The following is a 25,187-nucleotide window of genomic DNA, read 5'->3' as shown; positions in this document are numbered from 1 at the left end:
GATTGTTGATATGTTTCCCCTTCAAATAGAATATAATTATTCTTTAATATTATCTCCATCAGGTCGTGGCATAGTTCTAATTTTCCTCCATCAAAACTTGTACTAGTCCTCAAACTGTCATAAAATAAATCAAGTCCTTGTTGGTGTGGAATCACAGAAAATAAGTTGATGACATCTATAGTCAAAAAACTAAGACTATTCATATCCATAAATTCTATCTCCTTTAACCTTTCAAGGCAATGCCACGAATCTTTGAGAATGTGACTTGCATCCATTAATGCTGTCTTACACTGTTTATCCACATAAGCTGCCAATGGTTCAGTTTTGGACCCTCGGGCTGAGACTATAGGTCGAAATTGTAAATTTTCCGTTCCTTTGTGTACCTTAGGTATCCCATAAATCCTTGCTAACTTAGGGTTTTTGACCAAAAGATAGTCATATTCTATCTCATTGATAGTCCCCTGATATAGTGCATCATGTAGGAATAAATCAATTTTGTAATACGCTCTATTAATCTCATTAATGGTAACTCTCCTATATGCATCTTCTTCACTTAAAATTCTCATCATCTGACAACTGTAGTCTACATTGCTCATTATAACCATCCCCCCACCTTTATCAGGTTTCATAAACCTGTATTGTTTAGATGTAACCAGTTCATTGAGCAAACTTCTCTCAGCATTAGTCAAATTGTCATCCAGTCTACTTTTGTGAGAACAAATTTTCCTAAATTCGTATTCCACCAGCTGCTCAAATGCATAAAGCTCATTGTTGGGGGGTGGCATAAATGTACTTTTTCTTTTCAATATTCTACTTTCCTGTCTACTGTCTTGGGAAGAATCCCTTAACTGCCTTGTGTTAAAATAAATTTGTAAATTCAATTTTCTCATATAAAGTTTCAAATTGACAAGCAACTGTGTAACATCAAGATGGACATTGGGTACAAATTTATTTCCCCTACTAAATAAATCAAAATAAACTTCATTGATCACCAAGTCAGTATAATTGTAAATAATAAATCCTTTTGCCTTTACAATTTCATGTTTCATACAAGATGCTGATTCAACCAGGTTGCTAAACTCTGTGTCTAATACACTAATATTTCCACTGCTACATAGATTGCTATTTTCACCTATGTTACAACCATATGTGAACAGCTCGTGTATTCCATTGGAGTTAATTCCATTTTTATCTAAAGTATCCACCCTGTTCATGGATGGTACCAGGCCCATGTTAATTTCTTCCCCCATCACCTTTTCAGGTAAATTTTGATATACAACAGCATCCTCCAATACATTCAACAAGTTGTTTTCACTTTCCCCCTCCTTGTCCAAAAATGTCCCACCCTCATTAGTTGTTGCAGAGTTGGTTAAAAAATGCACAATAACATTTTCGTTTTCATCACTGTTGATAGTGATATCAGCATCGCAGCTAAGATACAAAGGAAAATTACTATTACCATTAGAGTACAGTGTTTCAATATCATCACATAAAATAAAATTCACACCAAAGTCCATATTCAAAACACTTCCTGTTGATTTCTGCCTCTCCTTCTGGGGCTCGAATATATTGACCTCCCGTTCTGCCTTTCCCTGCTCTGAATCCTTTCGGACCGACGCAATGGTACTGGTGGGTCTAAAAAAACCTCCTCCTCTTGACCATTGTCAGTCATGTTTTGTTGTAAATTGTTGGAGCCCACCCTATGACTAGTTCTCTTCATAGGGTGAGATGCAAACCGCCCCGGTGGAAAAGCAGTCTTATTTTTGTATTTGGCACTATCTCTACCAAGCTTTTTATTTTTCCGAACTATGTTTTTACTGACAAATGCATCTATATTCTGAATCACCCTGTCATAGTGATTCTGGTGTTGAAAAAACAAAAGATCCTTAGTGATACTAACGTCAAGCTTAGTTATCTCTTCACGTGACTGCTTAATTTGGATCTCATTATTGCGCAAAATAATGTCAATGAGTTGCATACCTGTTCGTTGAAAAAGTTCTATTAAGTCCTGGTAAGCATCCGAATTAGGGTCTATACCCATTGGAAGTTTGCTAGCATAGCATATGGATCTGCTAGAAAGCTGAAGATGAAGAGGAATTTCAGCTTTCAACATGACAATGACCCCAAGCATATATCCAAATCAACAAAAGAATGGCTTCACCAGAAGAAAATTAAAGTTTTGGAATGGCCTATCCAGATCCCAGACCTAAATGCAATAGAAAATGTGTGGGGTGACATTAAGAGGGCTGTGCACAAGAGATGCCCTTACAATCTGATTGGAGCGCTTTTGCAAGGAAGAGTAGGCAAATATTGCCAAGTCAAGATGTGCCTACCCAAGAAGACTGAATGCTGTAATTAAATCAAAAGGCGCTTCAACAAAGCATTAGTTTAAGGGTGTACATACGTATGCAACCAACCTATTGTACATTTTTTATTTTTTATATTTTTCCCCTAACAGATTTGTTTGTTTTTCAATTGAATTGTACAGGTTGTGGTTTCATTTTTTTATATCAGAAAAACGTAACATTTAAACAAGGGTGTATACAGTTTTTATATCCACTGTAAATTTGTGCCTCCAGCATGTCCTGTTTAAGTTGTAGGCCATATTTAAGTCCCTAGAATGGGTAGCCCTAGACCCATTTGATTTATAGATATGCAGTAAGTTCATTAGGTATGGGTCTTTGGTTGCTCTGTAGGCCAGGCACAAGTCTCCCCTAAGAAGTCTATACGATATGCAGTGTAGTGACAGGGACTTTAGTCGGTCTGTGTAGGGCACATGCTGGATGCCCTTGATCTTCTTTGTTAAAAACCTCTGAGGTCTATCTAATTGCTGTAGATGCTTAGTACTGTACATACTGAATGGGGAGTTGTACTTAATTATGGGCCAGATAAATGCTAAGTATATAGGGGTCATAACTTCTTTTGCTGTTGAGGTGATGCCTTTACTAATCAAGTGAGCTACCTGGAAAGCTTTCCTTACAATGATAGACAAGTGGTGGTTGAAGTTAAGGTCACAGTCAACCTGTGATGCCAGGTCCCTTACCACTTCATGAGTACTTAGGGTATTGTTATTGATTTGATAGTGTGAAAGGACATTGTTTGTGCTGAAGGGAATGATGATGCATTTCTTTGCATTCAGTTTGAGAGCATGACTAATACACCAGTCGTTGGTCTGTGTGAGACCCTCCTGGAGTATACTGACATTATTTGGGGAATCAGTGTGGGGTATCGGTGATTCCACCTAGTTTGCAGTCATCTGCAAATTTGGTCAGCCACAAGCCTTTAGTTTTGACTTGAACTTCTGAGAAGTATACATCAAACAGTAGGTGGCCCATCACTGACCCCTGTGGCACCCCACTGTTAACAGGTCTGCAGGTTGACGTGGAGTCACCCACTTTGATGATGTGTGTCCAGTTTGTGAGCCAGCTGGCAACCCACCTTACAATGAAGGGATTTCCATCCAATTTGCTAAGTTTATTGCTAATGCCTGAATGTAGGATTGTGTTGAAAGCCTTTGCCAAGTCAATGTATGCGATGTGCACAGATTTTCCCTTACCAGTGGCCTTGGTCACACTTTCAAAGAAATCCACCAGATTTAACAGTCAAGATCTGCCCTTCACAAAGCCAAATTGGGTAGGGTCCAAGATTTGGTGGTCACCTATGCCTTTATTTATGAGGTCCATAATGATACATTCCATGGCCTTACAGATGAGGCTGGTCAGACTTATGGTTTTGTAATTCACCGGGTCTGTTGCAAGGCCACCTTTGTGTAGTGGAATAACTGTAGTTATTTTCCATTCCGCAGCAACAAACCCTGTGGCTCTGATTGAAAAGGCTACTTAGTGGTGATACTAGTTCATGTTTTAACCTGTTTAGAAGACAGCCTTGGGTCCTACCCTTTAGAATACATATGTAGCTGTAAAAGGGCCTTATGGTTATCTTTGGCCATGCTTGCTAGATTTCTCTCAGTGGAGTTCTTGGACGATTTGACAAGTTGTCTTATTTACCTGTTAAGGCTGAGGAGGGTGCTTTTCCATTGTTGAGACCTTGTCTTTGTTTTCTTGGACAGCAACTTTTTGCATTCATTGTAGAGTTTATTGGTGCTGGAAGTTCACCATGGCAGCTTGATTTTATTTGGGGCTCTGGCTTTGATTCTATCCTGTACATCCAAGTTTATACACTTATGCAAGTGACTGTATAGGGCTTTAGTGTAAGCTTCGGTATAGTTACCACTTTCAGGTTGGGGTGGGGCTTGGAATGCATTTATACCTTCATATAGGAGGGTATAAATCACCTTGGTGAAATTTTTTAGTCTGACTTCACCCTTTGTGAGTTCTGGTGTTAGTGTCAGTTTGAAGGCGACTGATTTGTGGTCAGTTTTAACTAATGAAGGTCCAACAGTTGCAGCAGTGCACTTGTTTGGCAAGTTGGTGAGCACCAAATTTAGAATGTTTGTTCCTCTTATCAGGGTATGGACAATTTTCTCTAGGGCATTTGAATTCACAAATTCAACAAATGTTTGTGCTAGCAAGTTTGGGCTAGAGTAGGTTTCCCAGTTGATGGTGGAATAATTGAAATCCCCCATAATCAGTGTGTTCAGTAAAATTTGGATTTCCTTCACTTTGGTTATGCAAGTTTCATGAGTGTCATGACCCATGGAGGGGGATCTATAATTAGCTAGGACTTGAATGGGAGTTTTACCCATCATAACCTGGACCAGAGTAACTCCATGAAATTGTCCAGTCTAACTAGACATGCGGTGAATTTATCTCTATTATAGATTGAAATACTGTCTCCTTTGTTTTGCACGTGTTCCTTTTGTGGCCTAAATATGTGGAAGGCATTGTAGCTTTGCAGGGCCAGGGTACTCTCTGAGGCTTTAAACCAGGTTTATGTGACTGCACAGACATCTGCACCTTCTAGTGATAGAAGTGCTTCCAGTGAGTGCAGTTTTTGGTTTAAGCTCCTAATATTTAGCAGCATGACCCCTATTTTGTTCCGATTGGTTAATTTCACAATGGTAGTGTTGTTTTTGAGACCTTGCTGAAAAAAGACACTATGGGGGAGGCAAGAGACTTTGCCAACAGCCAAAAGCCTAGGGGTGCCAGGTGCAAACCATCTCTGGCAAAGCAGTGAGGTTTGTCAACCATGGCTTCCCAGGGATACTTTTTTCTCTCACCACAACCCTTATCTCTCCTTTTATTTTCTTTATTTATATTTTATTTTTAAAAATATTTTATTTAGTTTGATTATGTGTCATCAAAATGTGTCCATGTCATCCATGTGTACCACATCACTAAATGCTCCACAGCACAGTGAGGTAGGTCAGCCCCAGTGGATAAGCCTGCCCCCACTCCACTGGCTCCAGAACTGATGCCCAGCATGTTTGAGAATCAAACTGGCAGCACTGCCTCTGCTGCCCCTGAACTACCTGTACCCTGAGGTAGTCCTGCCCCAGTGGTACCCTCTGGGAGCAGTGGTGGAGGTGGTGATTTCATCACACACAGTGAGTTGCCAGGGATGGTGCATAGGCTTGTGCACCACACCGTTGATGCACATCTACGGCTGGATGGAGAGGCTGCTCTCCCTCATGTTCCATAATAGCATCAAGCTCTCTAACCACCAGTGGAGTAAGGTGACAGTGATGACAGTCTAGTAGGTGAGGACTTAATTCTCACTGTCTCCAAGCTTGACGGCCATGGGTCTGGGTTGTCCCCATCCTCACCCCAATCATGGTGTCCCCAGACATTTTTGTGCCCATCTTGTCCCTGTCTCTTGTTTTGTTTGTCTTGTCTGTCTGCAACTGTTTCCTCACCTACCCTACTTACCTGACCCAGGCATACCTACATCCCTTCCCCAACAGTCCTCTCTCTCTCAAATAAAAACTAAATGGGCATCTGTGCCACAAAAAAATCGTCCCATACATAGCGCTGCATTTCACACATGTATCTTACTTGATTCAGTTGGCTATACAACATGATTGTGCTGTGGTCAACCCCCTCTATGGAGGTGATAGTCCAAATTCAGTTAATATTCTGCACATAGTTTCAGTTTACACTGTTAAAGAAATAGATAGTTATGGTTCTTTCCTACCTCCCTTCTGCACTTTCCTGTTCTGCTTTCCATTTGCTCTTCCTTCTGCTTGTTCCCCATTTTACCACTTTCCTATCTACCCCATTTTCACCACTTTAATCTGGTTAAAAATAGAATCACACAAAACACACATAAGTTGCTGAAAAAGCAATAGATCCCTTCACTTTTTGGGCTCTATGTTTGCGTGGAGGTGCTCATCACCCACCAATGCGCAGCAAAGGTGAGTGGTGGTAAACTGCTGTGGTTACCTCCTCACACTGCAACTTTACCCCACTGTACTATGCCAGCACACAGCAACACATGTACTAAAAATAATTCATGTCATTATATTTATTTAAAAGTAGTTAAAAGTATTAGATACATCTGGATTTGAACTCAGTACCAGCTGGGCCCAAGAAATGTATCAATGCATTGATATGTGCTACCACAGAGTCGGTTAAGCAGCCGGTGTGTTTCATAGGCTAATACAAACTTTTCTACTATACTCCTCTACTAGCCATCTTGAATGCCCCAGGGTGATGTACGTGCATTGATGTGGACACTAAGACCTGCTAACTGTTATGAAGTACTACATTAACTGAACTCTCCCTCCATCTTGGTTGACACAGTGAAGCCCAAGCCAAGTCTGGACCCAGAGAATTTATAGTTCTATTGGTGGAAGCATGAACCTACTAACTTGGAACTTTGTCTTCTAACAGGGAATGAAGTACTACATTAACTGATCCCTCCACCTCAGTTGACACAGTGAAGCCCAAGCCAAGTCTGGTCCCAGAGAATTTATAATTTTATCAGTGGAAGCCTGAACCTACTACTTTGGAGCCTTGTCCTCTCAAAGGGAATGTATGTGACTTAGTACTGGTCCTGCAAGTTTCGTCTGTGTCCCTAGGTCTCTTACTCCTGGTTCCAGCGTACATCACCCCCTCCTGTCTCCCAAGCACCCTTCACTCCATACTGTTCTACTTTCCCCATTCTTTGGCCTAAAATCCCCTATTTCCTTTTACTGGTAACCTTCATAAACAGGATAAGAACCTGATAATACCATTCTCCTTCCTCTAGCTTTATTACTCTGCTCTCTACATAGGACATCTTAGTCATTTAGTCATGTCTTTCTCTGCTTCTGTTACCTACTTGTCCTTCTATCTCTCTCCTGCTATTGCCTATAAAAACACCCCTCTATATTTCTCCTCCAGTATTCTAGCTCTGTTTTTCAAATGTAATTTATCTTACTGTTTGTTTTTCTTATTACAGAGATGCACAAGGGGACTGGGACATTCACGTTTCCCTCCCCTACCCCCTGCTTTTAAGAACAAAATGCAAGAAAGAAAACAATATTCCAGCCCATCTCTCCTGCTTTTTCTATTCATTCATCCTCTCTTTCCATGCTATCACTTGTCACTCACCCAGCTGTTCCTAAGATGCCTTGCGCCATTTAAAAAACATCTCCAGTTTAGCAAATTCCCTTTTTCTACTATACTCCTCTACCAGCCATCCTGAATTCTTCCAGGGTGATGTACATGCATTGATCCAGACACTGAGACCTACTAACTATTATGAAAGCTTATTTAATTAACTCTGTATTTGCTCCAGTTATCTACTAGGTTTTCTACTTTTCAAGTGTATTCTAGATATGCAGCTGATGTTGCCTAACTTAGCTAGAATCCACTGGTAATTGACTTCAATTTTACTCTGATTGTCAGCTTTACTATCAATTGCTAAATGTATCTTTCTCTGAAAATGTATTGTTGGGTCAGAGAATTAAGTTGCTAACTTATTGCTTCACAAAAAGTAAATTGAAGTTGGTATTTGGTATATTTGTTATTAATATATTAGCTGACCTTATATGCCAGGAACCACAGCCGTATTACTGCAGCATTCTATGAACTATCACCAGTGTTCTTTACCATATATTTATAGCTAATTGTCAATGTTTAGTCGCTACACTTGCTATTCATATTAGTGCTGTAATATGTAGTGCCTCTGTTTGAATAAGACGAGCTATTACATTACCTTTAGTCTGCATGCTCAGACAGTATAAATAGGTGGATGTTATAGCTCATTGAATACAGTTGTCTTGTAATTTTAAGGGGCAGTAATGTTCTGAGCAAATAAGCTACACCAACTAGCTAACTGTGCTCCTACTTTATAAATAGTGTAGAAGCTGTATTTGACTTCGGTCACAAAAATGTTGTTCAGACCCATGTAATGTTCGTTTTCACCTTAGCTGCCACTCACTCTGTCCATGCTTACTGACTGCAACACACACAGTGTTACAGGCTCAATCCCACTGAAATGAACAATTGATAACACTTTGCGCTTGCATTCACTAACATACTTAGAGTTAGTAAACTTGTATTGGGAAGCTCTTTTACTTCTCCTAGTCGCTTCCCATTGCTATATTTTCTTTCTGATCTGATGCATGCCTAAAATCAGAAATTGCCACTAGATGGTGAAAATTAACCTACAAGATATACCCAATTTCCCAGTTAAGAATATCCTGCATTCTACCTCTTAACTCCTAGATATTCCTTCAAATTTAGATTAGCAAATTAGTTCAGTTAATTTTGATATAGCCTCAGCACAGGTATATCCCTATATGTAATTGCTGCTATACTGTATTATTCTAAGCCTAGAAAATATAATTTTATTGCATTACAAGCTTAACTGGTAAGACTGATTTTTTTTTTTTGGTGTAGTATCTGAGTTAACTGTCAACCCTCAAGTAATGTGTTTAGCACTGTTAAAGTTGAACTAGGTAAGTCAATCACTTATTTTGTGTTACAAGCTATTAGCAGCTGATATTAACATCTACTAGGTTTGTTTTTGGGTCATACTTACACATTTGTTTGCACTAAGTCCTGTAGATACCATATAGTTAACTAAGCTATTCATTCTGTATTTCTATTTCAACTGCCCATCTTGTCCCTATTACCAGTACTTAACATGTATTCTCTCGACTCTTGTTAGGAAGCACTACATTAACTGAACTCTCCCTCCACCTCAGTTGACACAGTGAAGCCCAAGCCAAGTCTGGTCCCAGAGAATTTGTAGTTCTATTGGTGGAAGCCTGGACCTACTATCCTGGAACCTTGTCCTCTAATAGGGAATGTATGTGACTTAGTACTGGTTCTGCAAGTTTTGTCTCTGTATCTCAGTCTCTTACACCCGGTTCCAGTGTACATCACCCCATCCTGTCTCCCAAGCACCCTTCAGTCCATACCACCCTTCTTTCCCCTGTTCTTCAGCCTAAAATTCCCTATTTACTGGTAGCCTTCAAAAACAGGATAATTAGGATAAGAACCTGCTGTGATGCCAGTGCACTGGCCCAATAATCAAGGAGCCTCAATCCTCACCACTAGCACCAGTGAGGAGTGTCCACATTGGGAGGATAACAAGAACACACACAGTAAAGTACAATTTCCCTTAAGAGCATACAGAGATCATAGTCAGTCTGGGACTGGTTTCTCCCTTTCTCTCCAGATACCCAATAAGACTGCCCACTGGCACAGCTATAGAGTTCAGGTCTCAGCTGAATGGTCAAGCCAAAACCTCCAGCACCCTCTCTGTCCAACCAGTGTTTCGTGTCCCTACCCAAGTAGCTCACACACACACACACACACACACACACACACACACACACACACACACACACACACACACACACACACACACACACACACACACACACACACACACACACACACACACACACTTTGAGATTTGAGTTATATACAAACACACAGACACTCCTGGGGAAGGCTGGGCAGCTATGTCCCCTTCTGCCCAAACTATGTAGTAGTATGACCTGTCACCAACTACTCTTATCAGCTACTATAAAGACCCTTAGCAAAGGCAGTGCAATTCTACTGTGCAATGTTACTGTTATCCAATTGGTAAGTGTGACTGAGACTCGAAGGCTATTTATTTAGGAGTGGGTTATACAGTATCACCAAATGCATGCAAGTACACTAACAGCTTAAATTATCTCTACACAAAACAGCCACAGTGGGAAGGTTTAAAAGTATTTAATAATAAATAATAAAAACAAGAAAATACGTATTGATTCAACACAGTGACACTAGAGAGTTCAGAAATCACAGTAAATACTTTAAAACAACAGTGTAGGACAGTCTGATATAAATATAGAAAACAGCTTGACTAATCTTGCTATTTCTATGTCTAAGAGAAATACTAAGATCTAAGATCCTACTTACAGAGCAAGACACATTGCTGTTAAGTTGTTGTCATATTCAGAACAAAATACAAAAATGCCATCATTTCTTTATGAGAAAGTCTTAATTTGATAATACATATTACTGCTGAGTCATTTCAGATTACGTCATTCTTGACACTCCTGTTTACATTTCCCAGGCTCACAGAACTTAAAATTTAAAATTTCTTTATAATCTGCACCTGCCAGGAAGCCACAGAAATAAAAAGACATTTTACATGTGAAACATAATAATTATCTCTGTCTTAGGACATAGAAAGAATTCCCTGACCCAGACATCCTGTCTACAAGCTTGAGATCACATACAGTCATTAAATGCTTTACTTATCAGCTTTCTTCCAACAGGGTGCACTGTGGTTACATTTTTGAAGCTTAGCATATAACACAATTTTCTTACATTTGTGAAACCAACCTGTGATCATATTAATATTTACAATGACAAAGAATTATTTACAAAATTCTATCTGGCTGGGCTGGCAGCCCCTCAGTTTTTCACACCTGCCAATACTATCCTCCTTCCTCTTGCTTTAGTACTCTGTTTTTTATATAGGACATCTTAGTTATTTAGATATTTATTTCTCTGCTCCTATTACCTACTTGTCCTTCTTTCTCTATCTCCTGCTATTTCCTATAAAAACACCCCTCTTTACTTCTCCACCAATATTTTACCTCTATTTTTCAAACATAACTTTCCTTACTGCTTGTTTTTCTTATTACAGGGCTGTGCAAGAGGACTGGGCTCTCCCACTCCATTACCCCTTGCTTAGCTCAGGCTCACTATGTTCTCCATACCCTATCCCAATTTCCACCCACCCTTATTTCAATTACATTTATACCTAGCAACACCACTCACAACTTCCAATCACCTCCTAGACCTCACCTAATGAATCCAATTAGAAGATCACTCTTCAAACCACCCATACTCTATATTGGTAGTAGTTAAGCATAGTAATTATACTCCCTGCTGCAAAGAAACTCTTACTCACGCACAAACCTCTACACTTCCAGTTTACCACCATACTCACATACTAATCTTTGCACATACATAATAGTCTCATTCTAACTGCCTTCCCCTCCATGAAGTACTTTCAAATGACCCTCCTTCACACTGTCACTACTTGAAGCTTACTACTCATATTCCTTCACATCATACCATACCATTCTACTTACATACCTAAACAAACCATCAAACTATACTATAACTAATAGCTTTTCTCTACCACCGACACTGACTATCATCTAAAAAGATCCCATCCTCCAATATACTTTTTCCTCTACTCTCAAAAACATGACAAACTACTTAAACTTATGAAACTCTGTTTACACATTCTTAATCAGTTAAATCAATTTGGGGACATACACCCAACCCCGGTCCCATGCCACCATCCAACATAACAAGTAGCTCAAACTCTATCAACATAGGGCCATTGCACCAAAAAAGAAGTCATCCCTACTCCTTCTGAACATGAATGTAAGGAGTTTTGCAAATAAAGTTCATGACCTGTATGCCATACTATCTCTAAATACCCCAGACATAGTAATATTAACTGAAGCATGGCTAAAACCCAACAATAACAATGAGATAACAGCTCCTGGAAATAATATTCTGGGTAAAGACAGGTTAACAAGAAATTGTGGGGGAGTAGCAATTCTCTTCAAAAATCACATAATACTTGACCAATTAGATATATCTACCCCTGACTTTGATAATTCTGAAGTTTTATTTGCCAAATTAAAGATTAACCCCAAAAAGCATATTAACATCATAGGAGGTTATATTCCACCAGGCAGAAATATCCCCACCATGGAAAATTTAATTCATTGGATCACCACACAACTACCACAAGAAACAATCCTGCTAGGTGACGTCAATACTGATTGCCTTAACTGCTCCTAACAAAATCCAGCAGACTACTTAAACCTCCATGAGTTCACCCAACTAATCACATCCCCTACTAGAACTGACAAATCTTCTAAGTGACAGTCAAGCCTTGACTGGATTTTGGTTATCAAGCCTTCCCTAGCATCTGAAACAGGCAGTCTTCCTGATAGCCCAAGTGAGCTTCATCCAAATTTTCTTCTTCAAATATACACTCACCAGTCCATCCAGACTACCTATCACCTAATCAGATAAAAGAAAAACTTCAACCCAAACAGTTTCATAAGTAAAAAGAAACATCCACCAAGGCTGAGTGTAGAATCCAACTTAATTAAGAAATACAAACTGGTAAGTGCTTTTGCGGCAGACCTGTTTCTTTAGACCATGACACAAAAATAAAATACAAGCAGAGTTTTCCTTTGCTTAGAGAACTACTGGGCTACAGAATAACTCATAAAGTAACACTTATAAACTTGCAACAGCTGAACCTGAGAGTAATTGTTAAGGCAAAGGAAAACTCTGCTTGTATTTTATTTTTGTGTTATGGTCTGAAGAAGCAGGTCTGCCGTGAAAGTGCTTACCAGTTTTTATTTCTTAATTAAATTGGATTCTACACTCAGCCAGGGTGGATGTCTGTTTTTTACTTATCTATATATTTTTGGACTTTGTCCTGGTCCTTTTGCACTCTTGGATTCCTCCAAACAGTTTCATCTCTGCCCTAAATAGTTGCAACTGGGATTCACTAAAACAGCTACCATTAGTGGATGCAGTAAGCACCTTCAACACTACCTTCTTTGACATACTAAACTACCACACACCACCTAGAACTATCAGAATTAAATCCAGTTATGCACCCTGACTAACTAAAGAACATAGATCCCTACTAAAAGCTAGAGACAAGGCATGGGAGCAGCTTCACAAAAATAAAACTCAACTAGCAAGACAAAAATTCCTTGAGCTATGTAACAAAGTAAAAAAAATAGTGAGATCAGATAAAATGAACTACTCCCATAATATTCAAACTAAACATACAAAACAGCCTCAAAACTTTTGGACTGCAATTAACAACATACTTCATCCTGGTAAATCAACTACCCTAAACCCAACAGCAACCAACAGTACTGACAATATAGCAACCCAATTCAATAAATACTTTACAGAAGCTATTCAAGCCCTGGCAAACTCTCAAGAAAACATTATCAACCCTACATCTTTCCACTGTGGCGACCCCTTGCTGGGATAAGCCGAAAGACACAACAACAACAACAACAACATCTTTCCCCGCTCAACTCCGCACCACCTCCCAGAATAACAACACACAGTTTAGCTTACACCCAGTATCTGTTAAATGCATAAAAAACTTAAAAAACTGAAACCAACCACACTAGCTGCAGATAATCTCCCAGCTGACTTTCTTAAAATTGCTACTGAAGCTATAGCCTATCACGTAGCCATTCCCATCAACAGGTCAATATCAGAGAACCACGTACCTGGTATTTGAAAAACCTCCCACATACTGCCAATACACAAAGGAGGTAATTCCACAGAATTCACAAATGATCATCTTATTGCCATCCTATCTCTCTTATCCAAAATACTAGAAAGAGTAGTGCATGCTCAATTAATGAACCACCTTCTCGCACACAATCTACTATCGCACACCCAACATGGCTTCTGACCATTTTATAGCACCACTACTGCACTAATGTCCTTTACTAATATTGTTAACCAATATAGAAATGACAGACAATCTGTATTTATCACATTATTAGACCTTTCCAAAGCCTTTGATATGGCAGACCACAATAAACTTGTTAACATTCTATCCACCCTAAACATTAACAACTCTAGCATTACATGGTTCCAAAGCTACCTTACCAGATGTCTACAAGCCGTTCAGTGGCAAAATGAACTCTCCCCTCTGCTACCAGTTCTCTTAGGGGTTCCACAAGGCTACATCCTTAGACCTCTACTTTTCTCTATATTTATCAACCAGCTCAGCACTTCCACACCTCATGCCTCTGTAGTTCAATATGCAGACGACTCTACCCTAATATATGCAGCTCCCACACTACAAGACCTCCACACCTTAACCCAAGATTCCTTCCTATCTGTCAAAACATAGCTCATTAACTCCCAACTCATTCTAAATCCCAACAAAACCAAACTCCTTCTCTTTAGACCAACTACATCTCACTCAGCTTCACAGTCATTTAGTATCTTGTCCAAAATTAAAACCATGATCATTATAATAACACACACTAAATTGCTTGGAGCAGAAATCCACAATAACCTAAAATTTCATATACACATAGCCCAAACCATCAAGAAGGTCCACAAGAAGCTAGGTCTTCTATACAGAAACAAGCCATTTCTAACAAAAAACACAAAAGCTACCATAGCCCATATACACCTCCCCAATACTAACCAACCTCCACAAAACAGACTTAATCAAACTAGAAACTTACTATAATAAAATAGCAAAGTTTGCAGATGGTGCCTCCTATAGGTGACATCATTGTACATCTCAAACAACTGAATTGGCTTGAACTTTCTCAGCTTTTACACTTTAACCAACTGACCCTTGCAAACAAAATTCTCCACTAACCTGATAAAACTCCTGCTCTCCAAAATATTATACACCCATATACTAGTTTTCAATGTCTCTGCTCCAATAACCTACACCTTTTAGATACTACTAAAGCCAACAATCATGAAGATAATTATCTCTTCTCTAACTGCATTACTAAATTATGGAATAAGCTTCCAACCCTTATAACCTCAAACAGCTTTATTTCACAATTTAAAAGTCTCCTTAAGTCACACTTAGAAGACACCTGACAATGTTTCTGCAACACTCCAAGAGAGACCGTCTTTAATCTCTCTACTAGTTTACTATCCTTAGAAATAATTGGAACTTTTCTCCCGGGCCTCCACTGAAAATGGGCTCCCTGAGCCCAGTGGACTTCCCCGGTAATCAAACTGAAAATAAATAAATAAATAAATAAATAAATAATGTAAATTGGAATCTCTCATTGATTCAAACAACAATCACCTATAGGTAAACTGTTTTCTGCATCTCTGAATTGTATTTCACTGTGGTTGATGCATCCTTCTTCAGTGCTCATGTAAATGCTAACTATTAAGCTTCATTCTTTATGTATTTCAGTCTACTACCAAAGTAATCTACCTATATAGTTTTGTGGATTTCTGTTTAAATCTGTAACTTTACCATCATTTATCCCATACATGTTGAAAAAGTTACCGCTTCTTTCTTCCATCTTTATGTATTTCTAATTTATATTTGTACTTGTATTTCATATGTGTAATTTTCTTTTAATTTCTGGAGTTTTTCTCCCAGAGCCTCCACTGAAAAAGGACCTGTGTCCAGCTGGACCTTTCTGTTAAACAAATGTAAAATAAATAAAATAAAATAACTGCCAGACTTTAGCAGTGGGGCTCATGTTTGCACACTGCTTAACTACGCACAAACGTGTGTATCTTGCATGCGTATACACCTTGCCAACCATTGTGTAAACCTGCTGTTCATCACTCTATAGAAAAGTAAATATTACGTATTACTGCTGTTTATTGTCCATTTCCTGTCTATGACATGAAATTACTTGTAGCAGCATAACAACCTAAAGGTGCTGTCTAACAATATGTTGCATATTTACAATACAGTCATGTGTCTCCACCCCACAAGCACTGCAACCCTGATGTCTCAGTACTTTTCCCACACATATATCACCTCGACTACCAAAACTAATATCAAATGTTGTGTGATATGCAATGTACATCAATCTGGTAACATGCAGAACCACAACTATTGACCCATACTCCTAAAAAGCCTTATCTGCAAGGTAGGGAAAGAATCAGCATGTATCTTTTCCACAGGGACATGGGAGACTTCAACACACCTGACCCAACCCATTTTGTTTTTGTCAGAGGTAGATCTTGCTTATTAAATGCTGTGGACTTCTTTGATACTGACCCCAAAGACCTGGATGAGGGATAACAGGACATACCACATACGCCAATTTATCTAAAGCCTTTGACACTATCCCTACTCATGTCTCATAGTAAAGATCTCCCATCTGGGAATTAAGCTATGCATTACTAGATGGATAGCTAACTGGCTCAACAACAGAACACACACTCTCAAAGTTGGGAACTGCACCTCCACCACTAGCCCAGTTACCAGTGAAATACCCCAAGGATCTGAGCTGGGCCCTCAACTGTTTGGAAATTACTTCTCTGAATCCCAGGAAATGGTAGTTGGTCTGTGGTTTTCCAAATTTGCAGATGATTGTTAGCTGGACACACTCATATAGAGAGCCCCAGTGATGGTAACATATTACAGAAGGGCTGGCACAGACAAATGAATACTGCCAAACTCCAGCACTGAACCTTAAAACAAACAATAACTCATTGTCCCTTTTGGCAATGAAGTACCCCTGCTAATTATGATATACATAGCACCCCCTCTAAGCTCAGGCACAGTGTTGTGAGACTTAGGAACATGTTTATAGCAATCTACACTTTCATCAATATATATATACATAGTGGTGAGACACATTCTGCATTGTGTACCTCATACATATGGACATCACATCCAAGAACAGGGAGGTCATAGGTCTGCTGTACTCTACCCTTATCAGACCACTAATTGAGTAAAATGCACCCTTTGGTCTGCATCTCACCAGACACTTGTAGCAATTTAAGAAAACACAGAGGTTTGTGACTGGGAGAATCCAGCACCTCCACACATGACATACATAGAAAGACTGAAAGACATATCACTGTACTCAGTATCAAGCAGGCTGCTGAGAGGTGACATATAGCTGGCCTACAGAGTAGTATCAGACCTTGCCCTATTGGAAATATTAAACATTTGCAAATCAAATGGGACAAGAATAACTTCCTCCAGGTTTCTCAGCCTAGTGTGTGACATAAACAGAACATAATAGGGAGACAGATATATCACCCAGTGATTGACACACCTCTGTAATAAGCTCCTACTGCATGTGAAAAAGTGCTCCTCAATGACCATGTTCAAGCTCAATGCTGACAACTTGTTGGGTGATTGTAAAGTCACCTCTGGGGTGGCATCTATATCCCTCATGGATTGGGCCAGTTGGTGCTGCTCACAAAATTGCTCAGGTAACAATGATCATCTAACTATGCTCAGTAAAAGTACTTGTGTTTTTACACAGCTAAGCTTGTAAATATCCTAGGGCAATTAGGTTAGTATTCTGCTATGAACCTATGAAGCTATGATCCTATGCAGGCTTCTCAACATATTCTCTCCCACATAGCTTGCTGATGTCATATACTATAAGCTGACCTGCACTCTTGTAAAAGTGACACTTGTGCCATGGCGCTTGCATAAAGTACTGTGTTCTGTAGTCTTTGTACTTAGATAGGTAGGCGTTCTGCTCTCACTGCAGTCAACTGGGTGTGTGTGTGTCCTGAGAGAACAGCAGAAGTGTGTATCCTACAGTTACTGCTCCAGTGCTATGGATTGACAGTATTTTAATACTTGCACATGCCTACCGAGCCATTTCATGCAGGCTTCCTAACAACTTCTCTCCCACATGGCCTGCTGATGTTATCTACTATAAGTTGACCTGGACTCTTGTAAAAATCAGACTTGTGCCATGATACCTGCATAAAGTACCGTGTTCTATAGTCTGTGTACTTAGATAGGTAGGGATTCTGTTTTCACTGCAGTCAACTGTGTGTGTGTGTGTGTGTGTGTGTGTGTGTGTGTGTGTGTGGGTGTATTTCTGTACTCTTGCTTGACATTACAAAGAGCATTTTACAGCAGCATGTGTGATGCTGTTATTACCCAGTTCTCCTCAATAGACACTGCTAATGACATCAGCTATATCAGAACTGTGAATATGTAGTACTTCCACCACAACAGGGTCAGAGACTGGCAGGAAGGCCAGGCAGATATCACCTCATCCTGTGTGGGACAGATTACAGTGACATGGCTTTTAGTCTGTCTACATACATCATGAAATGGTTTGTAGGCCCTTTATTTTCTTGATGAAAAAGCCCTGTGGTCTCTCCAGCTGCTGAATGTGTCTGGTGAGGTACCCGTAAAAGAGAGCATTGTACTCTATTAGTGTTCTGATGATGTTTGAGTAGAGTGTTGTCATATAATCCTAAGATCTGAATATGATTGTGTGACTTATGATGTGTACAACACAGGCTTTCAATACCATTATGGATACTTACTGGTTGATGTTCAGCTTGTTATCTACATGTGGTCCCAGTGCTTGCATCACTGGGTTTCAGCACAGCAGGACTGTTATCAATGCTGTGAGTAACATGGAATTCCACTTTTCAGACCAGCAACATAAAAAAACACATTACTGCACTATGTGCCTTTGTCACCAATGATTTGTCTGTGTCACTTCCTCCTGTACTATGTTTTCATCATTGGTAGACTCAAAAACTACTTCCAAAATGCAAGAATCAGCAAACTTGGTAAGCCAAAGGCCATATACTTTTGCCTGAACTGTCGAGAAATAGAGTCCAAACAGTGAAGGGCCAAGCACAGATCCCTGGGGTTTGCCAGTGGGGACAGCTCTACTGGTACAGGTTGATTCACCAGCTTTCACAATATGTGTTCTGTCGGTTTTGCAATTGATTATTCATCTACTGACATAAGGATTAATCTCTAGCTGGGACAGTTTCTCAATGATACTTGCATGGAGGATTGTGTCAAAAGCCTAGGCCAGATCACGGTAGGCAGTATGCACTGTCTTACCTTCATCCAGGCATGTCACACCGAATCAGTGGGCTGTGACAATATCACAGACCTCCTATGGGGTTACTCAGGACATACAGCTTCCTGATATGGTTGAATACACACTTCAACACACCCTCCACACAGGCGGCTGTGTTCCCATAGAAGGGTATGTATCAACATGCATCCATCTGAGTTGGGGAGACAGCACCTAATGCATGCATGTATAGAGATATCCTGACACTTCTCAACTGTCAGATGGACCAAAATATCATCATGGACCTTTTTTAAATGGACACTAGTAATATTCCAGCTGTGTGCAACAGACCTGTGTGAGTTATTAATGCTAAATCATGTCTGTTACATCTGATAGATGTCCTCAAAGAGGTAATCAAGGGCATGCATGATGACAACAGTATCATCTTGTGAAACCTGACCAGGTCAAGGCATTTGACACAAATCCACACTGAGGTATTCAATTAACACTGTCATATGTGGCCATAAACAGCTATATCACCAAGTGGGTAGACCAGTGTATCACATACATGGCATCTCACTATAATGACATGTGTGAAGTGACCTATATCTCAGGTCCAGTGATCAGGTCCGTACATCAGGGCTGTCTGCTAGGACCTCTTCTGTTCATTATTTAAGTGATGGGCATCACAGATGTCATAAACATCCTTTGGTCAAATAGCTGCCTGAAGGCCTACAGCCTGTGGGCAATCATTGACTTTAACTGTGATATTAGTGTAATACAGACAGTATCAGCACATACCTTCATAGTTCCCAGCCTTCATCACACCAATAACTGAGTGCAATGCACCCTTCTTCATGTGCTTACCTACACATATTCCAGTGATGTGCAACTGAAGTGTACCACCTTTGTCAGAGTGAGCTGTCACACAGCTTATTGGCCATACCTAGGTATTCTTTTTGTAGAATATGCATGACTGCCTGATGGTGCCAAGCACCAATCAAGTTGTTACACCAGATGCATGTGTGCTACTTGCTCTGCTGATGCACACACTACATACATAGGTGTTTGACAACATTAATGGCATTTCGTGATAGTGTGGCTTGTGCCATTATATATATATATATATATATATATATATATATACATATACGTATACGTATATATATATATATATATATATATACACATATGCCATGCACACCAGTCAGCTAGCCTGCATTGCTCATAATGTTGCACACAGGTATAGCAGTGTTCTTCCTAACACCTCCAACAGATGTTACAGTGCCAGGACAGTGTGTGTGGTTACTTTCATAGGGTGTGGATGTATCATAATACTTGTTCAGATTTGTTTGTGCAGACTCATCTCGTGTTAGTCTGAATCACATATGTTATATCAGCGGCATGAGATTACTAGTGGTATTATTCTGATATTTAGTGCCCATGGTTGGTTCTTTTAATGTTTTCCATGAGCCATTCCATGTGCCCCACTTGATGGAGACCTCTGCTAAGATTACACTCATATTCAGACATATCAATTTGCAGAGCATCACAATAAGCACCCTACCCCAATTGTATGTCAGATCCCTGAAAGATGTCCTCTGCATTAGTCATGTAAGGATGCTTATCTTGCACTGACATCCTCCCCATTGTTATTGTCACATTGTGTGACAGTCACATAAAACACATTTTCACTGTGCAGTCCCTACTGTACCATATAGATATGTGATTGGTGTTGCTGCTACAACCATCTTCCATTGACATGCCTTCATCTGCTGTACATTAGGTTTTTTCACCTGTCCTCTTTCCCTGTATTCATTCTTACAGTGTCTCCCTATTCAATACACACACTTCCCCTAAGTGTTTATTTTTCATGGCCATCCATGTACCATTACAGATCATTTATACGGTTTCAGTACAGAATGTCAGGAATGGGATATCACAATACTCTGCCCTGTAGATACACTGTCCTGTACTGTGTTTGGACCATATACTTCTCATTCATACCTCTCAGCTGTCCAGATATTCAGAGGATGTCCAGATGTGTTTCTTATCAAATTTGTGTCTTTTTGCAATATCACTGGGTTGATCTCAGGACAAATGTGACTCAATATTACATACATCTGAGTTCATACCTCTTAACTGTCCTGAGTTTTGCAAAATGTCCAGATTTTTGTCTCATGTTTTTGATCTTTTCCTTATAATATTTTGGTTTTCTGGTAAATCATTGGCATGTCATTGCAGATTGAAGTCAGAAAATAATGACAGACATTTGAGTTTCAAACACCATGCTCTTCAGAAAATTTATGCTAATGTGAAATCTATTATTCTATAAAATTTCTAAGTTTGTAAGAGCAATATTAAAAATCTGTCCCTATTTTTGGGTCTTTGTCCCCCCATTATTTATGGCTTTGTCTAGATTTCTTTCTCTAAGAGGTTAAGATGTATGTTTGAGTGTCATACTTCAAATCCTTCTGAACATGTACTTCTACCACATTACTATGAGGTATCTATTTCAACTATGCCCCTGTTTTTAGGTACTTGTCCTCACATTATGTTAGCCTTTATACAGATGTGTTGAACTAAGAGATTGAGAGCTATCTTTGAAGCCCTGGTGATCATTGTGGTATTCAGCGCAAAACCGCAGACTGTACATGCTCTGCTTTAAACAGAATTGCTATCCATGTTCGCTTACATGGTTTCCTAGCCATCAACACTGTTGCCAGCCATGAAACCTCACTTAGACTCAGTGTGCGGCATGGATATGCATTGAACGGTGGTGCAAGCTGCTGCTCACCGTGCACCACCATGCACATGTGTAAACTTTGTGTAGGCTTTGCGCAGAGCTTTATTGAATCCTGTGGAGAGTGTTTTTTCTTTTCTATTAAAAGACTTTTGCTTATAATAGGACTTGACTTAATAAATACAAAGACTCCCAGACTCTGCTTAATGCTTTAGTTTTCCTCACAATTTTAACAGGGACAAATGCAGATACCTGTCTATTGTAGAAGTTATACAATATTCTCCCATCACTGGCACCATCATTTACTGTACTATCAACAGGCTTCCACCTAGTTCTGGTCATTACCCAATACTTATTCCAAATGAAAATGCAGCAGTGCTGCACATGTCTGTTACTCCTGTTGGTTACCTGTCACCATCTTTATTTATAATTGGACATGAGTGGATGCCATATAGGTAAAGTAAAGCCCAACTAAAGCATTTTTATACTAACTGAAGTCCAGTTATGCTTTATACCATTTTTAAAGTTCTAAAGGCTGGATTGCTGGTTGTTTAAATGTCTTTGAGCCTCTCTGAAAGGATTAGTAGATGGATTTTACAGATATGGATTTATATCTCTTTCCTACAGACATTCCTGCCAAAAGGATGGCAAGAGGGAGTAGACCGACCAACTGTAGAATCTGTTGTAGGTATCATCTGCCGCAATATGGTAAGTGCGTATAATAAGAACCACTTTGAATCAATAAATAACTCTTTAACTTTCAGGAATGCACAGTTAAAATGATTTTACTAACTTATTCAACAGTTACCAACAACATGATGTATGTGTTATTTTTGTACTACATGGAGTGGTCAGATTCTGGAGAAAGCTTCACTGATAGTAACCACTGACAGTAACAGTCAGGTCCTGTTACACAAGCAGTGATCCCACAAAAAATGCTGGATTATTCTATGGGGAGGGACACACATTTTAGACAACAGTGAGTGACATCAGCTACAGAACTAGGAGGTACAGCCAAGAATCACTTTAACTTAGACTATTGGGAAAATGATACTAACAGTCAGAATGGTAACTGAACAGACAGCAGAGCTAGCTGTCACTGACTGTGTAATGTAATAATGTGGCTGGCATGAAATAGTAGTGGATGTGTGTCATGGGCAGGGAGGAATACTTACAACAATACTTGCATCAGTAACGTTTATAAAGGTGCTGTGTATTTCTAACAATACAAACTCATTATCTTCACTGCATGGTCACCTGCTAAGGTTCATATAAAAGATTTGTATAAAGTGCAATTCCTAAAATGTATGTTAAAATAATGAATATGCATTAAAATAAATTGTACAGCTATTACCCCAAACTTCCAACCCCCAAATTTAAACAGAAATATGGAAAGACTTATGGCTTACCAATTCTTAGAGCCAGAACAGTCAAATGAGTCAAACACTGATGTATTCATTCATCCTTGGTTTTACAGTTGCATTTAAACACAGGCTCACTATACTTCAGGTTTACTTCGCAAGGCCCACCTCTCCTGTCTTGTAGGGCATTATCAAAAATAAAAAAATACATAGTTTTTAGATTAATACACATAAGGCTGTATTTACAAAGGGAATTGTTTATGTCCTTGTTCTTAATTTCATGGCAGTATTAATATATTCCTGCATGCAATCAACTTTGTCTTTCCCACAAAAAATGCTAGGCATATTAAGCACATAGCCAGATACACTACATTTCCAGAGTGGTACATGATAACAGCCTACTCTACGTGGTGACTGATTACTTTTTAAATTATCATAGAAAGGGATTATCCAGCAATTTACTACAGCAGGTAAAATGATAGAACTACACAAAATTCGAAACAGTTTTGATTAACAAAGGCTTTCAAATGCACTAACATGGAGAATGCGGGAATTAAAACCACTAATCAATCCCTTTATAAGGTTCTACCATTTTCAACAGATAAACATAAAATCAGGTTGCACGTTATTAAGACATGGAATCTGTCCTTTTAGATGAATTTAAGAAAATAATTATTGATGCATTTCTCACAGTGTACAGTAGGGGCAGAATTATTAAGTCAACATTAGAAAAAACATCATATATAAACCATAGAGTGAAAGCATATATGACCAAATGTGGGAAATGTGCATATTGTAGTATATTAATGATGGTTTATATGTTAAAATAAATGGATACAACAGAACCATTGGATATCCAGGGAAATGTAATTGTGACATGAAATGTGTAATATACCTGGCTATTTGCTTAACATGCGTAGCATTTTATCTAGAAAGACAAAAAGGAGGTTGCGTGACAGAATGTACCAGTATTCAGTTCTGGGATAATCAGGTCACAAAAATAGGTGGTACTTTATGTATAAGTGAAAACATGAAAAAAAGTAATAAATACAAGGAAATGTAGGTAGTAATTAAGTTAATTAAGTAGGTCACATTACTGATGAAAAATGGAACATAATACATGCTACACCTCCTATACAGAGGCTATTAGTAAAAAATAACGGTACAGTAGGCTGCAGAATGGAGGAACATGACTCTGCTCTTAGCTGATTTCAGCCTGCAATTGGCATACTGAGATGCCTCAAAAATGTCACAATTCAGATTTTTTATTTTAAACCTAGAATTAGAAAAAAGAATGCAGGAAAGATGCTCATGTTTTACACTGTCTTATTATAATCTGGAAAGCATTACATAATATAATGCATTATTTCAGCCCTACTATCTCCTTCCATTTACCTGTGAAGATTGTGTCTTTGTGCTAATGACATTTTGCTTTCTTATTCATTGTTTGTGTTTTTCGGCTTTTCCCGGTTAGGGGTCACCACAGTGGAACTCCGGTCCACTAATGACTGGCAGTTGATTTTTACGTACCGGCTTGCCAGGCCTGATGCACAACTTTCAACGAAGGTACGCCCATTCATGCATGTCTCCACGCAAAAGATGCTCTAGCTGAGAATCGAACTGGACAGCGTCTTACTGTGAGGCGACAACACTACTGCAGCACCACCACAGCGGGTATTTTGCTTTCTTATTCATGTGTTTTAAATTTTTTTTTTTCTTGCCACAGATGCAAAACAATTTGCTTTTACTTGATACCCATGGAGGATTTAGGAATGTGTCCATGTACTAAAGAGAAGTAGCAGTACAGAGAGGGGTAATATATTAGAAAGCAGTACACCTCACCAGTGGGGCTCTGTGGAAGTATCACATGCCACCAGCAATATGCAGTACACCTCACCAGTGGGGCTCTGTGAAAGTATCACATGCCACCAGCAATATGCAGTACAGCTTACCAGTGGGGCTCTGTGGAAGTGTCACATGCCACCAGCAATATGCAGTACACCTCACCAGTGGGGCTCTGTGGAAGTATCACATGCCACCAGCAATATGCAGTACACCTCACCAGTGGGGATCTGTGGAAGTATCACATGCTACCAGCAATATGCAGTACACATCACCAGTGGGGATCTGTGGAAGTATCACATGC

General features: G+C 39.3%; 1 protein-coding gene across 1 annotated transcript in view; it reads left to right on the top strand.

Moving 5' to 3' along the window:
- Positions 1 to 25,187, top strand: part of LOC122810350 (carboxylesterase 5A-like) — a 292,554-nt gene that overhangs the window by 195,709 nt on the left and 71,658 nt on the right. Inside the window, exon 9 of the mRNA XM_044081931.1 lies at positions 22,308 to 22,388. Coding sequence (XP_043937866.1) covers positions 22,308 to 22,388 — 81 coding nt within the window. The remainder of the gene's footprint in view (positions 1 to 22,307; positions 22,389 to 25,187) is intronic.

Source organism: Protopterus annectens, chromosome 8.part1 (genome assembly GCF_019279795.1).
Source record: "Protopterus annectens isolate FY-2018-M chromosome 8.part1, PAN1.0, whole genome shotgun sequence".
Taxonomy (NCBI): Eukaryota; Metazoa; Chordata; order Ceratodontiformes; family Protopteridae; genus Protopterus; species Protopterus annectens.
Note: the sequence above shows the minus strand (reverse complement) of the source record. Positions and strands in the feature narration are given on the sequence as shown.